General features: G+C 37.4%; 1 protein-coding gene across 4 annotated transcripts in view; it reads right to left on the bottom strand.

Annotated features, from left to right (window-relative positions):
* LOC138052158 (uncharacterized) overlaps positions 1-13,202 on the bottom strand; it is a 22,824-nt gene extending 9,622 nt beyond the window's left edge. Inside the window, exons 1-3 of one of the 4 annotated variants that reach the window (XM_068898533.1) lie at positions 13,105-13,202; positions 7,329-7,432; positions 5,469-5,977 (exon numbers count right to left, since the gene is read on the bottom strand). In XM_068898533.1, coding sequence (XP_068754634.1) covers positions 5,469-5,959 — 491 coding nt within the window. In that variant the 5' untranslated portion in view covers positions 5,960-5,977; positions 7,329-7,432; positions 13,105-13,202. Of the gene's footprint in view, positions 1-5,468; positions 5,978-7,328; positions 7,433-12,795; positions 12,859-13,104 lie in introns of those variants that run through there. The other 3 variants (XM_068898535.1, XM_068898532.1, XM_068898534.1) reach the window with 3 other exon arrangements.
* Positions 13,203-13,625: the final 423 nt, after the last annotated feature.

Raw genomic sequence — 13,625 nt, 5'->3', positions numbered from 1 at the left:
AAAACTAAATTTCTCATATCTTCAGCATGAAAACTTAGCAAACGTCGTCTTCGTGAAAATTCAGCAAGAGTTTGATTAAACAAGCAACATTCCACGAAATTTGGTCCCATTACTTTTACACAGTATAATGATAATAATAATAATAACAATAATAATAATAATAATAATAATTTACAGTGCTCGAAATTAGCGGTCGTCGGGTCATCCCAGAAGACCAGAAAGCTTACCGGGTGCCCTGAAGAAAAAACAACAGACAACCCAGCGAAAAATAGGAAATGAACTACATAAGCAGCACCCGACTCACTTTTCGATCTTCTATTGTCAATGTCCGATAGCAGTGTGAAGTTAACAATAACTTGGTACAGCCATAGTTAGTACTACTAACTATGGTACAGCTGAGCATTTTCCTGTGTCTCGAATATTTGTGGCTTTTACAAAAAATTGTCAGATAGGAAAATGTAAAAGACAACACAAGAAACATGTAAAAGACTCCATTTTAAAAACGGCAGGTAAAAAAGTCAGACCAAATCAACTCGGATTGAGCGAAAACAGTTTTGCAAGCCAAAACTATTCAACATTAGTGCTGATTTCAACAAGGTTAGCTTAAAGATTATTAGGGTAACCAAATTCAAGGGTTTAGTTGCCCAGCGTTTTAAAAAGGGGCAACCTGAAATTTTTTTTAATTTCAAGCACTATAATAATAATAATAATAATAATAATAATAATAATAATAATAATAATAATAATAATAATAATAATAATAATAATAATAATCATAATAATCATAATAATAATAATAATAGCATGTAAAGAAAGATGGTACAAGCATGAGCGGCAAACAGAGTCAAAGGGAAATGATATAACAATTCTATGGGACATGCCAATACAGCAGATTGTAAATAAATGCCAAAAAAGTTGCCTACTCATCGACATGTCCATCCCAACTGACAGGAACACCTCAGTAAAAGTAACTCAAAAACTATCTAAATATAAAGACCTTGAAATTCTGATCGAACGAATGTCGGGGAATGAAAACCACAACAGTGCCAGTGCAATCCAAACGATCCCGTGCAACATCCAAATAAAAAACCTACAGAGGATCACACTGTTTGGAACACATCACATTCTTAGAAAGGCTTTATTTATCCATCACGTAGACTTCTAACCAAGGCCTGAACAATCGATGGAATCAATGACTGATGACAATCGATGGAAATTGATATCAATGAATCGATTGATATTGATAATCGATGGACAAGGGATCGCACAAGGTTTTGTGATTATCGATTGTCCTGGATTATCAATGTCATCGCTAATTGATGAGAATCGATCAGTTAAATAACATTGATTTTCATTGATTACCAATAGGAATGCCAATCGATAACACTTGATGAAGTTCACCACAACTTCTGTGTGATTGGTTGATTGGTCTTTGAGTGGCCAATGCCAATCGATGCCAATTTATTGGACAATCAAATGACATTCGGAGGGCATATAGTTTGTTTGTAGCCCGAGTAGTATCATTTGCACCCGAGCAGACCAAGATGCAAATGATGCTATGAGGGACACAAATAAACTGTATGCCCGACAAAAGTTATTTGATTATCATTATTATCAATACACAAGGCCAAATTGTACCACGGCGAGCAAAATGAAAACACAATGAAAACTAAATAAACTCAACTAACTTCTCTTCATTTTCCAAACGCCGTCCGTGTTCTGCCCTTCCATGAAGTATATCTCCTGACTGAATAGATGATTTGTGTTTTGGTTTCGCATTGTTTTCTTTCATAAATAGCTTGGCCTTTGCTTCAAACATTTTGTTGGCAGATATGAATTCACTGTCTTGCAAAATGTTTATGTTTCAGCTGAGTGGAGCACATGTACTGGTTAGATGGTGATGAATGGCTGCTCTAATTCCAGTCAATGCACTTGGAGTTAATGCTAGGCCTTTCTCTGTTTTCACTTCAGCGAAGAACTTTTTCGCAGAATTTCGCTCAAGTCAGTTGGACTTACAGTTTTGAGATCCACTGTAATTTTTCTTTTCTCGCACCATTTCTCAAACTTTTTCACTCCCCACTCAGTTGCTCTCTTGGTGTTTTTCGCTTGAGCTTTTTGCTCAATTTCATCCAGTTGCTCGTTGTCTAAATCTGAGGTTTGACTAGAGAAAAGCTGAAAATTTGGGACTTCTTCCATTTTAAAAATCTCTCTCGTCAAATGTTCACTGCAGAACTACAATGTGAGCAAGTGCAAACTCATCCACAAAAATTCGCGCCAACTCTGGCATAGAAATGGTATCCTCAGGATCTCATTGGCTGAGCGAAGTTGTTTGACATCTCTGCAGCCAATCAGTATCGGGGCGGCAAATGTATGTTTAGCCTGCACAATTCCCATTTGGCCTGCAAAAAGACGCATTTTACAGAGGGCAGTTTGTCATTTGGCTGTGCGTATTGATAATAATTAACCATAATCGACCGCCATTGATTGATTTTCTGATCATTGATTTCCATCAATTTTTTAGGCCCTGTTCTAACGCATCATAACCCAAGGCCCAAGGTTTGGACACGATTATCATGCTCTATTACACTTCAGGTAAAAGGCAATTAATAATGATAATGATAATGATAATGATAATGATAATGCTAATGCTAATGATAATAATAATGATAATAATGATAAAGTGGCCGAGGTCTGTTAAGTGTGGAGGGTGTTGCGAGCGAGCCTTGCTTGGTAGATAATTATGTTAAAGACTGTGGTGAAAGGCTGATTAGATGTGCAAAAGAAGAAGGACTGTTGACTTTGGTGCAAGAGTCAGCTGCTGCTATGAAGATGGAAAGATGATGGAAAGAAACAAGACTAAAAGAATGGAAAGAGAAGGTGCAACATGGAAAAAAAGATATGCAAGGCTGATGATGTCATGAGTGCAAAGTCTTGCTCCTGAGTACCGAAAGGGATTCTGAAGAAGGAAACAGAAGGAATGATATTTGCCACCCAAAAACAAGCACTCCAAACAGATTGGGTAAAGAAAGACATTGACAAGAAGGCTGTGAGTGAAAAATGTGTGTGGGGAGCGAGATGAATGCATTTTCCGCTTAGTCTCTGAATGTAAAAAACTGCAACAAGTTGCAAAAATTAGTAGAGGCACTTCATCTTCTTGGGGCATTATTAAATTACCTATTATGTCCCTAGCCCAATGTTGCCAGCAATACAAAAAATGCTGAAAACCTGGAAGAGTCAACATTGAAAGGGGCAGAGGGACAGGGGAAGTGGGAAAGGTTGGAATTCTAGATATGGCAGGTATTGGAAGCTAGAAAAGTTGTTTTTTAATGAGGTGTCTCACCAATTTTGCAACCTGCTGTTGGTAGCCCAATTATAAACAGCACCATGATAGTATAGCCGGGATTGTGCATCTGGAACTATGTCAGAAACATGGCCTGTTAGGAGAGAGGAAGTGGTACAACCACAGAGCAGAAGGAGTTATGGAGAATGATGATGTAAAGATTCTGTGGGATTTTAACATCCAGACGGATCATCTGATTGTTCACAGAAGGCCAGATATAGTTGTAGTGAACAAGAAGGACAGCACATGCAACACTATTGATATTGCTGTCCCTGGTGACAAACAAGTAAATCAAAAAGAGATTGAGAAGATAGAAAATTATCACGAACTACACAGGGAAGTGAAAAAGATCTGGCAACTTAAAGAAATGAGAGTTATCCCAATCGTCATTGAGGCCTTGGGAATGATCTCAAAAAATTGTGAAAGCTGGTCAAAAAACTCAACTGGAAAAGAAGGCAGAAGGCCACACTTCTGGGCACGTCAAAGATTTTTAGAAAAGTTCCCGAGACCTAAGGCTGCTGGGTGTGGCTTGCTCTTGGGAAAATTAGAAACTTTCTGGTAACATCTTACGAAACTGAGATAACACAGTCATAATATAATTATAACAATAATAATAACAATAATAACAATAATAATAATAATAATAATAAGAACAATAATAAATAATAACAACTGCTTCATTTAAAATACAAAGTCTGTCAGCATCTTTCTTGAGCTAAAATTAAGACCATTATAACTTACTATAAATGTAAAAAAGAGAAGATGAAGAGGCAGTGTGGACTTATGGTCGTTTATATCAGCTGTGTTAATGCATTTGCAATCAAATTGACACAACTCAGCCATTTCCTAAATAAGGTCATTTGGAAGAAAATTCCAATGATTTCCTGGAAAAGCAGGATCAAGGGTCACTGGATCAAGGATCAATTTTAAAAAAAGAATTAATTTAAATGAAACAAATTATTTATTACTTTGGTGTCTAGTACTTTGATTTTGGCAATAGTCTTTCATAAGCCAAAACGGTGAGGGATCAAAGCAACAGCATACCACTCAAAAAATCTCTCTGCCTTATGATCATTTAACAGCTCATGGCATGGTCAGCACAGAAATGTTTTACAAAAGTTCTGCCGGTTTTTTTGCCAGTTTTGTCTCCTACTGTGAGGCCATGGTGTCAACTAATCGGTGTGAATTTATCATGAATTTATCTTACCCCTTCAGGACTCTCTAAGACAGATTCGTTGTCATTGCCTGAATAAGTGCGTTGAAAAGAGCTTTAAATTAATGACTCTTGCACAAGTTTAATTCTATCAATATTTCTAATGCCTTTTTTTTAACAATGTTTACCCATAAGTACATTGAAATATTGTATATTAAACACACTGAACAGCTGTATCTGAATCAGAAATAAGCCAACTAGCCAAACCATGTTTTTGCTTATGAACCAACACATGCCGAATCAAAGCGCTAAACCAATGCAAACTTATTTTTTAACGTTTTTTCAGGAGTGATTAAATTGATGGTGTTCCTTGTGTTCCTTGATCCATTGATCCTTGATCCAATGATCCTTGATCCGATTTTTCCAGGAGACCAATTCCAATCACTCAATGTGCTGTCTGGGAAAGTCCTCCCTTCAAGGTAATGTTCTTGCTTGCAGTAAATCAAGGTTTCCTTTGTTATTTATTAATACACAATTGTAACTTTTATTTTAACACATAAAATGCTGGTAGCTCACTGCTTGCTTTAAGTTAGTATATGTTTGTCTGTTCATGTTCCCTGAGAAACCCCTTTTGATTTGTTATTTGCTGCATGTACATGTAGTAGTGCTGTCTACATTTTACCTTTGTATCATTCTCATAGCTTGATTTCATTGCCTTTCTAGTTTAACTGATAGACAATGATGATAACAATTATTATTATTATTATTATCCAGCCAAACCATACATCCATAATAGTAGGAGTAGGACTATTTGTTTACAGATCCTTTGGAGCAATTTTGTTCTAGGAAACCAGCAAGCCTACCAAGAAGTGCTCCTTTACAACTGTATCTGTGACTACATGTACTACTACTGTATAATTATTCCAACCCTTAAAAGATATTTGACAACCATTTCCAGGACATTCAACTCCTTACCTCCAATCTGCTGGTGTCTTTGCATCTCCAACAACTACAACTTTCCAACCTTTGATTGCAGCGAGCTTCTTTACATCTTCTGTAGGAGAACTTATTGTCGTGATTACAATCCACTTATCATGCATATCTTCGGGATTAGGTGATGGTTTGCGTGGTATTTTTGACCAGTCAATGTCTGTTTTAAGCTGAATGTTTTTGTTGACAGTTTTCCAGTCACCCAAGAAGCTTCTCTGTATCATGAGGTCAAAGTTCTCTGCTGTTGACGTTCCACGCAATGTAACTGTTTGTGTAGCTTTAAAATAATTGTAGAAGAATACTATCAAAACCACTTGGAAAGTGAGGGCAAATGCGATCCAACTTTTGGAGATCATGATAAGAGTACTTGCAACAAGGCCACAATCTTCTCTACCAAATTTGGTTCTGGGAGTGTAACCTCTGTAACTATGGCTGTTGCTGTTCCTTGTTGCTCTGTGGGTGAAATAGGATGACATCAGGATGATTGCAATTTGCTGTAACACAAGGTTTGAATGTTAATAATAATTCAATTCTTTGATGATACCATTGTTGGCATTTTGTCTCATTACCATACAAATTTGTTTCTGGAAGAAATCTTGCAAGCGACAAATTGACAAAAAAAAGGAACTTGTTAATTAACTCACTGGCCCCAACATCAGACAATTTTACTTGTCAATTGGGGGTGTCCTCGGGCATTTGAGGGGTCAATGGGTTTATTACACTAACCTTCCTTCTAACTTGTAACCCTTACAATGTAAAAACCCATCAAATGTTATCTGAAACAGTGCCAATGAGCCCATATAATTTGAAGGGGACATCTTTGTAAAATTCAAACTTCTTAAACCCAAACTCCTCATGTCAGGCTTTTTAAAGAGAGTTGATTGATTGTTCAACATTCAGTGCTGAGAGCTTATGCCACTGACACACAATTTGTTAAACAAAAATCCCGCTGTGAAAGTTCAAATCAAGCATCAATGGAGTCCTGTCGTGCTTTTTTAGTCTATTTGAGCTGACGTGGTACTTCAAGAAATTGCTTCTCAACCCCTTCCTAGAGAGAATAATGAAAGACCTCTATGTTGAGATGTGGTTGCTGGTGTTTCAACAGAACACAGTTTCTTTCAAATGTGAAGTTCTTGTGGTTGGCCCTTTGAAAAGCCCTTATGGGGATTGGTCAATTAAGTATGTATGCAGTAGCCAGTATGAGGCAAACCGAGGCACTTGCCTCAGTCATTTTTTTGTGATTTTTTAAAATAAGCGTGATTCCAGTGTTGTCTTTATAATGTACTCATCATAAACCTAAAATACCTATGAAGAGAATTTAACTACGGACATTGCCTCAGTCATAATTTTCTCTGGCTACGGCCCTAGTATGTATGACAACCCAGCAGTCAGCCATCACCCAATGGCATTGTCATACTGAAATGGAAAGAGGGGTAGCAAAGACTTAAATGTGGCAAGCACAAAATAGCCTTGTGATGGCCAGCAAGCTAGCCACCGCAATGCAACTATGAGGCTGCAAAAAAAAAATCAGGGCTGCTCCTGAGCCAGTTTCAAGGATGACCACTGACCAGCATAGACTAAAATTTTATCTTTGCCTACAGTCAAATAAACCACATTAAATTATGGTAACATCTTGTGTTGAGGAGCATGAAGAGATAGTAATCCCCTTGAGATGAATTTTATTTTGACTTTTGGTCGTATTCATTTGCAGAGATGAGCACATTGTACAAACAGCCAGTCCCATTTCGATGCTTGTGGTTTGCGCATTGACTTTCATTAAAAAAATGCCACAAAAACAAACTACAGTAGTTTCCTCACTTTCTGGTTTAATCCCTCCACACTTACCTGTTAAAACACAAGTCAAAATTTTGCCAATTAGGAGAGTGATTTGGAGAAAAATGCTCTTCCTCTGTAATTCCCTATTACAGTTTTCTTGTGGGCTGAAGCTCCTGGAAAAAAATATACACAAATAAGAAAAAACTGGGCCACTTCTAAAGCCAGTCTCTGAACTTTGGGAAGTATAATCCTTTGCCTGGAATCTTTAGTTTTCAATATTATTGAGATGTTATTGAACTAGCATGAGGTCTGTACTGTGAAAGTATTGGTTGAGTTCCTTTTTTGGTAAGTTTATGGGCCAAGCCTGAACTTGCAATATTTTCCCAGTAAGGACCAAAGAGGCAAGTTCAATAGGGTTATCATATTGGCTCTCTTGCCCAGGGTTTTCTATTCTTTGAGTCTTGCCTTTTTGCCTGCTTCTATTATTGGTTCTGGAAAGTAAAATTTGTACTAGAACTCCCACATGACTAACAGTAAATGAAAAACATTTCTCACATTTTTCTTTTTGCGTTCGAGAAAAAGGAAACAGAAAATGGGAACAGAAAATGGGTTTTGCTTCCTGACTGGTCCATCTTAGCTGTCTATATTGCAAAATTTGGAGTGCTCAGGGAACCAATCAGAATTCTTCTTTTCATCTTGGACCAGTTCGCCTATTAACTGCAGTATTGCACCTAATCACAAATGACATTGGGAAACAACCGAAAAAAGGACAGAGATCAAAGTAATTTAAAGAAGCTCATATCTGTTTTCTTTCCTTTTAAGTATGGAACTTTAAAGGGTACATGTAGATTCTGGAATACTCATTTAATTCACATGACAAGCATCCACTAAATATGCCTTGATCTCGAACCAATGTACATAGACCCGTCTGGTCTTTGTATCTTGAATCCATTCAGCGGCTGGTAATCGAGCCTAGAACCAATGCCACCTCTCACAAATATCAAGTTGCTTGGCAATACTTCAATACACCACATCTAATTATATTCAATAAGCTAAGCTGCGACTTGTTTTGTAGTGAGGAAGTAGTGACTAAACTCCTTTGAGCTATTAATGTAAACAAAGCGTCCAGTTCAGATCATGTTCCATGGAGAATTCTCAAGAAAAGAGCTGTAGAACTAGACATTCAATCACACCCTTTTGCTTGCTTATGCTAGTATTCCAACAGATTGGAAAGTTGCTAATGTCATTCCACTCTTCAATTCTGGCAAAGATAACATACATGTAGCTGAAAATTATCGTCCAATCGCATTGACTAGTCTGGTAATTAACACATGATCCAAATATCTGGATAGTTACCAACTCGATGACGAGCAACACTGTCTCAGACAATCAATATCTTGTGTAACTCAGTTGCTTCAACTGCTACAGAATTGGTTCAACATCTTAGGTAAACACGGCTCAGTTGTTTTTAGACATAATTTCCAAAGTTTTTGAAAAACTTTCGCACACCCATCTTCTCTACAAATTGGAATACCATGGCATTGAGGGTCAGATCTTAAGTTGGTTGAGTGATTTCCTCAATTCAAGAAAACAGCAAGTAGTCATCGAAGGTTTTCCCCCTAACTAGCTCACAGTCAGCTCTGGCATCCCCCAGGGAAGCATTCTAGGGTCTTTGTTGTTCCCGATTTACATTTAATTGATCTGCTGTCATCATGGTAAATCCGACTTATTTGCTGACGGCATGGTCTTGCATCATCTGATAAGATCCTAAACTGATTGTGATCAACTCTCAGAGGACTTATGAACCACCTCTGACTAGTGCAAGGTCTAGCATATTACACTGAACATTGAGTGTGAAGTTTTACACATAACAAAAGAGAAAGGAATCCAATCACAATTATTACTCACTAGATAACAAAGCACTACCAGACCTAAACGAGTGCCAGAGGAATTTTTTTTCAAGGTCAGAGAGAGTGCTACACGAGCTGGAGGCTATGACTGAGGACTGAAAAAAAAAACCCTCTGGTGGCACAAGACGGAGCCTCAGTTCCATGTGGAAAGTCAATTCAGATTTCTTATCAAACCAGTTTTGGCCCACCAAGCTGACGCAGTGTCCCATGCGATGCAATAAGGTGTATCACCAAACATACTGGAAATTGTGATTACAGTGACGTCTCTCTTCATAATTTGGAGCAATTTTAACTTTTAGTTTGTGAAAAGTGTGATTTGAGGAGAATTTGTTTTCTGAAGGGCAAAACTTTATTGTCAAACATGTTTTAACACAGGATTTTATGAATAAAGAGATCACTGCCTAAAGTGCAGTACGGAACATTGTACGGAACACTTTGAAATGCAAGAATTTGCCCCTTACCATGTTTCATAAAAAAAATCCTCCATTCCAACTGGCAAATTTTTCTTGTGAATTTCAAATGAGTTAATTCCCTAAATCGCTCTCAAACTTCATTGATAAACAAATTTACTATGATTAAAATAGGTCTTTCCGTTTTGTCAAAGCTGTTATTCTGTATGTGGAGGCATCGAGGCAGCACATGTACATGGACCACATCATAAGCTTCCCATATTGATAAGGTTTATACATTTCTTTCTGTCCAACTTAAAATGCTAAAAAGAATGAAGTTCCTCCAGGTGAAACAACTAGAGAATATTTATTATAAAATTTTCTTAAAATGATTCTGCCAAATGTAATGTACTGTATATCAGTCTGGGGATGCTGCTCTCAAGCCCTCTTTGAAGATATTGAGAACCAACACAAAAGCTGCTCAACAAATTCATGATATTCCCACCAATTATGCTGATCACCAGATTCAAAATTTCGTTACATGGCATAACCTAGCCTTTATATGGGCAGGTACAAAACACTGGTCTCAGGTCTCTGTTTTACCAATACAGAAAGAAACCTAACCATTCATTAAAGCTAACCTTAGGCCTAAAAACTCTTGTTTATGTCTAATTAGGCCTAAGGCTAGCTTTAATGAATGTTTAGGTTTGTTTCTGTAATGGTAAAACAGAGACCTGTGACTTGAGTCCTGTGTTTTGTACCTGCGGCCTATGTACAGTGTATAAGGAAAGGGTAGCATTTGAAATGTTCAAGGTTGTAACCAGAGCACCAGAACATAGACTGTCATCTTATTTCGAGGCCAATGAATCTAGCAGGAGGGGCCACTTACTGAGGATGAAATGAATGAATACTGAATTTGGCAGACAATCCCTAACTTTTAGAGGTCTACTTGTCTGGAATGGCCTAAATAGCAATACTAGAAATCTGGTAAATAAACACCAATTCAAACGTGTCATAAAGAAATGCAAAGAAATCTATCAAACTAGCTTCAAAAAAAGGACCTTGCATCAACTTGAATAAGAACATTGAGATTTTTGTATATTTTTTAAACCATTGTTTTATTTGTATAGAGATTTACCCTAACTGGTATGTACCGGTAATGGTACAGTTTGTAAATATATACATATCGTATTGGACGATTTAGTGTGTAGTTTCGTGGGATATTTTTATGAGTCACAATGTATTTTGGCCCACACGTAGGGCAAGTCAAAATACATGAGACGAGAGAAAACATCCCACGGTACTACACACTAAACCAATAAGACATTTACCGGTATTATTCAACTTAGTCAGAAAATAAAAGAAACATAAAGGTTAACTTAAAACTTGCTTTCTCGCATGACAAATTATCTTACGTGACTATTCAGTGAGCAACCATCCAGGTTTTGTGTGCTTATATTAGGTTGCCGTTGATTGGTCAAAAACAAAAACTTGTCAAACCTATCAATAGAGTCATTGAGCAAAGCAATTGCCAAAAAAATCTAAATATTAGACAATATGTGAAAAATTGAATAAAAGATGGTTGAGAAAGTAAATAGCAATAAATAAGTCTAACTGAAGAAAACAAACCTGGAAGTCATGTTTTTGTTTCTTCAATGACAGCAAGCAACACAAAGCGTGAAAACTTGACATGATTACCCTCAGAAATCATTCACCACGATTATGCAGGACATCATTACCTGCGAACTTGGGTGTCCTTGACATGATTATTGCATAATCTGCAGCTAGATGCCGTCACAGGCGCTGATTTAGAAAATTCACTGTACGCTTTTGGCCAATCAGAAAAGAGACCATGACTTCAATGTATAGTAATGTGAGATATTTTATCTTATTTTCGTTTGCAGGCATTCATCTCTTAATATGCACATAACTTCTAACTATTTATTATCAATTAATTATCATCATTCTAAGGTCCACGTCAGCCTAGTGCCACCACCTTACTTTTGACCTTTTCAAATAAATGATGTAAGGTGCGTCGCTGGCTACGCGGTACGCATTGGGTAATGTATGCGAGATAGCGAAATACGATTGTGCTTTTGCTGCAGCCGCATAAAACATTGAGGATGCCATTTTGAATTTTACAATGACTACAAAAATTTTCGTGCGCTCATTGGCTAATTTTTTATCGTCAATAAGCGGACAGACACATAAATTTATAATTTATGCCATAATGACGCGATATTGCTCGCGTCAGATTGAAGTTTCTCTCATTTTTGTCTCGCTTTCTTCTCGTGTTTTGACTTAATTTTGACCCCTCTGCCTTTTTGTTATTGTAAAAAACAAATTGATGTCAGTTTTTCAGTTTTTCATTGTCAAAGTAGTCTGTGGATCCACTTGGCTATCGCCTTGTGGATCCACAGCTACTTTCACAATGTTACAGTGCTCGACCTTAGCGGTAGTCCACTAGTCCTGGACTAGTGCAAAATGCTTCTGGACTAGTAGAAACTTAGAACCACTAGTCACAGGACCAGTAACTACTTTGTAATTACTTTTTGCAATGTCTAAAAAAAATACATAAGGTGAAAACAAAATACACGTCTTGTAAATGTTGTTTCGATGTGTTCCTTGCAACGTTTCGATCGCGAAAACAGATAGTCTAATTTAACTGTAAAAAGATATTGCAAATAATATTGCCATGCTGCAATCAGGAAGGACTACCAGAGATTTACTCAGGACTAGTAAATTTTCAGTTCAAGTAGTCCCAGGGCAAGCGATCAAAAAAGTTAAGGTCGAGCACTGTGTTATGACGCAATTCATGATCAATAACAGGACAGACGCATGAAAAACTGACATCAATTTGTTAATTCGCAAGTTATTTGATACTTGAATAAAATTAAGCTTACACACTTCAACATGAATTAATTAGTTTTTGCGCCCTCCTGTGTTGTCTGTCGATCGTTTGCATATACACACTGCCCTGTGCTCTCTTTTTGTAATTAGGTCTTTTGATAACATTTTAAAATGAACTGAAATTTTCGTTCCAACTGCTAATATTAAGTATAGCTTTAACACATCGATGCACACGATCAAATTTTCGACAACAGAACTCAGGATCTCTGTAGACATGACGATAAATATTCGAGGGAAATCGCTAGATGGCTTTATAAACCTCCCCAAGTACTGAAAGAAACTTTGGAGAAAACGTTATGGGCATTCTTAGGAAAAGTCATTACTTACCAGTTCAAGGAAAAATGGTCGAGAAGTGCGATTTGCGTGATTTGAAAGAGATCTGGGTTCGTGCCACGTTGTGCCGAGTTTTTTTGGTCAGCTGCGAGATTTAACCACACAAGGTAACCATTGGTAACCATGGACTACTCATGTGAGGAGGTGAAACGAATCATGGCGGAACCGGTCAGTATAAAATGCAGACTGCAGACTGGGTTTAAAATGCAGACTGAGGCCTGAATTGGCGCATCGTCTGATACGCGATATATTTTCAATAATAAGGTCACTACAGTTCGAAGAAATAAACATAGACTCACTTACCTCGGCGAAAAACAGCGAAAAGATCGTTAGCGAAAACGTTAAGCAAAGCAAATAGACCATATTCGTATTCTCAGTATTGGACTGGAACTAGCTTGCAATGGAGGCCAATGCGGGGGAATATATTAAAAAGTATTTGCATTTGAAAAGATTCCCCCGCATTAGCCTCCATTGCAAGCTAGTTCCAGTCCAATACCGAGAATACGAATATGGTCTAAGTTTTCAGTGAACTCGTCCAAACCATAGGGAGCCCACTACACGTTACTACACGTCCTTAGAAAGACGTGTAGTAACAGTCAACGGAAAATCCACCAAAATCGCTCAAATTCACCATTTTCAGCCGCAGCAATGACAATACACAACAACTGAGGTTATTTTGAGCTTTAACATAGTCATTTCTCGATGTAAGTTTACTATATTAGGACTCTTCAATATTTCCCATACATTTCTTTATATTTCGAACATACAATCAGACACACTGTTTGTGTGGGCTCCCTATGGTCCAAACAACCTCATTCTCGGGA

Source organism: Montipora capricornis, chromosome 6 (genome assembly GCF_036669925.1).
Source record: "Montipora capricornis isolate CH-2021 chromosome 6, ASM3666992v2, whole genome shotgun sequence".
In the NCBI taxonomy this organism is placed as follows: domain Eukaryota; kingdom Metazoa; phylum Cnidaria; class Anthozoa; order Scleractinia; family Acroporidae; genus Montipora; species Montipora capricornis.
Note: the sequence above shows the minus strand (reverse complement) of the source record. Positions and strands in the feature narration are given on the sequence as shown.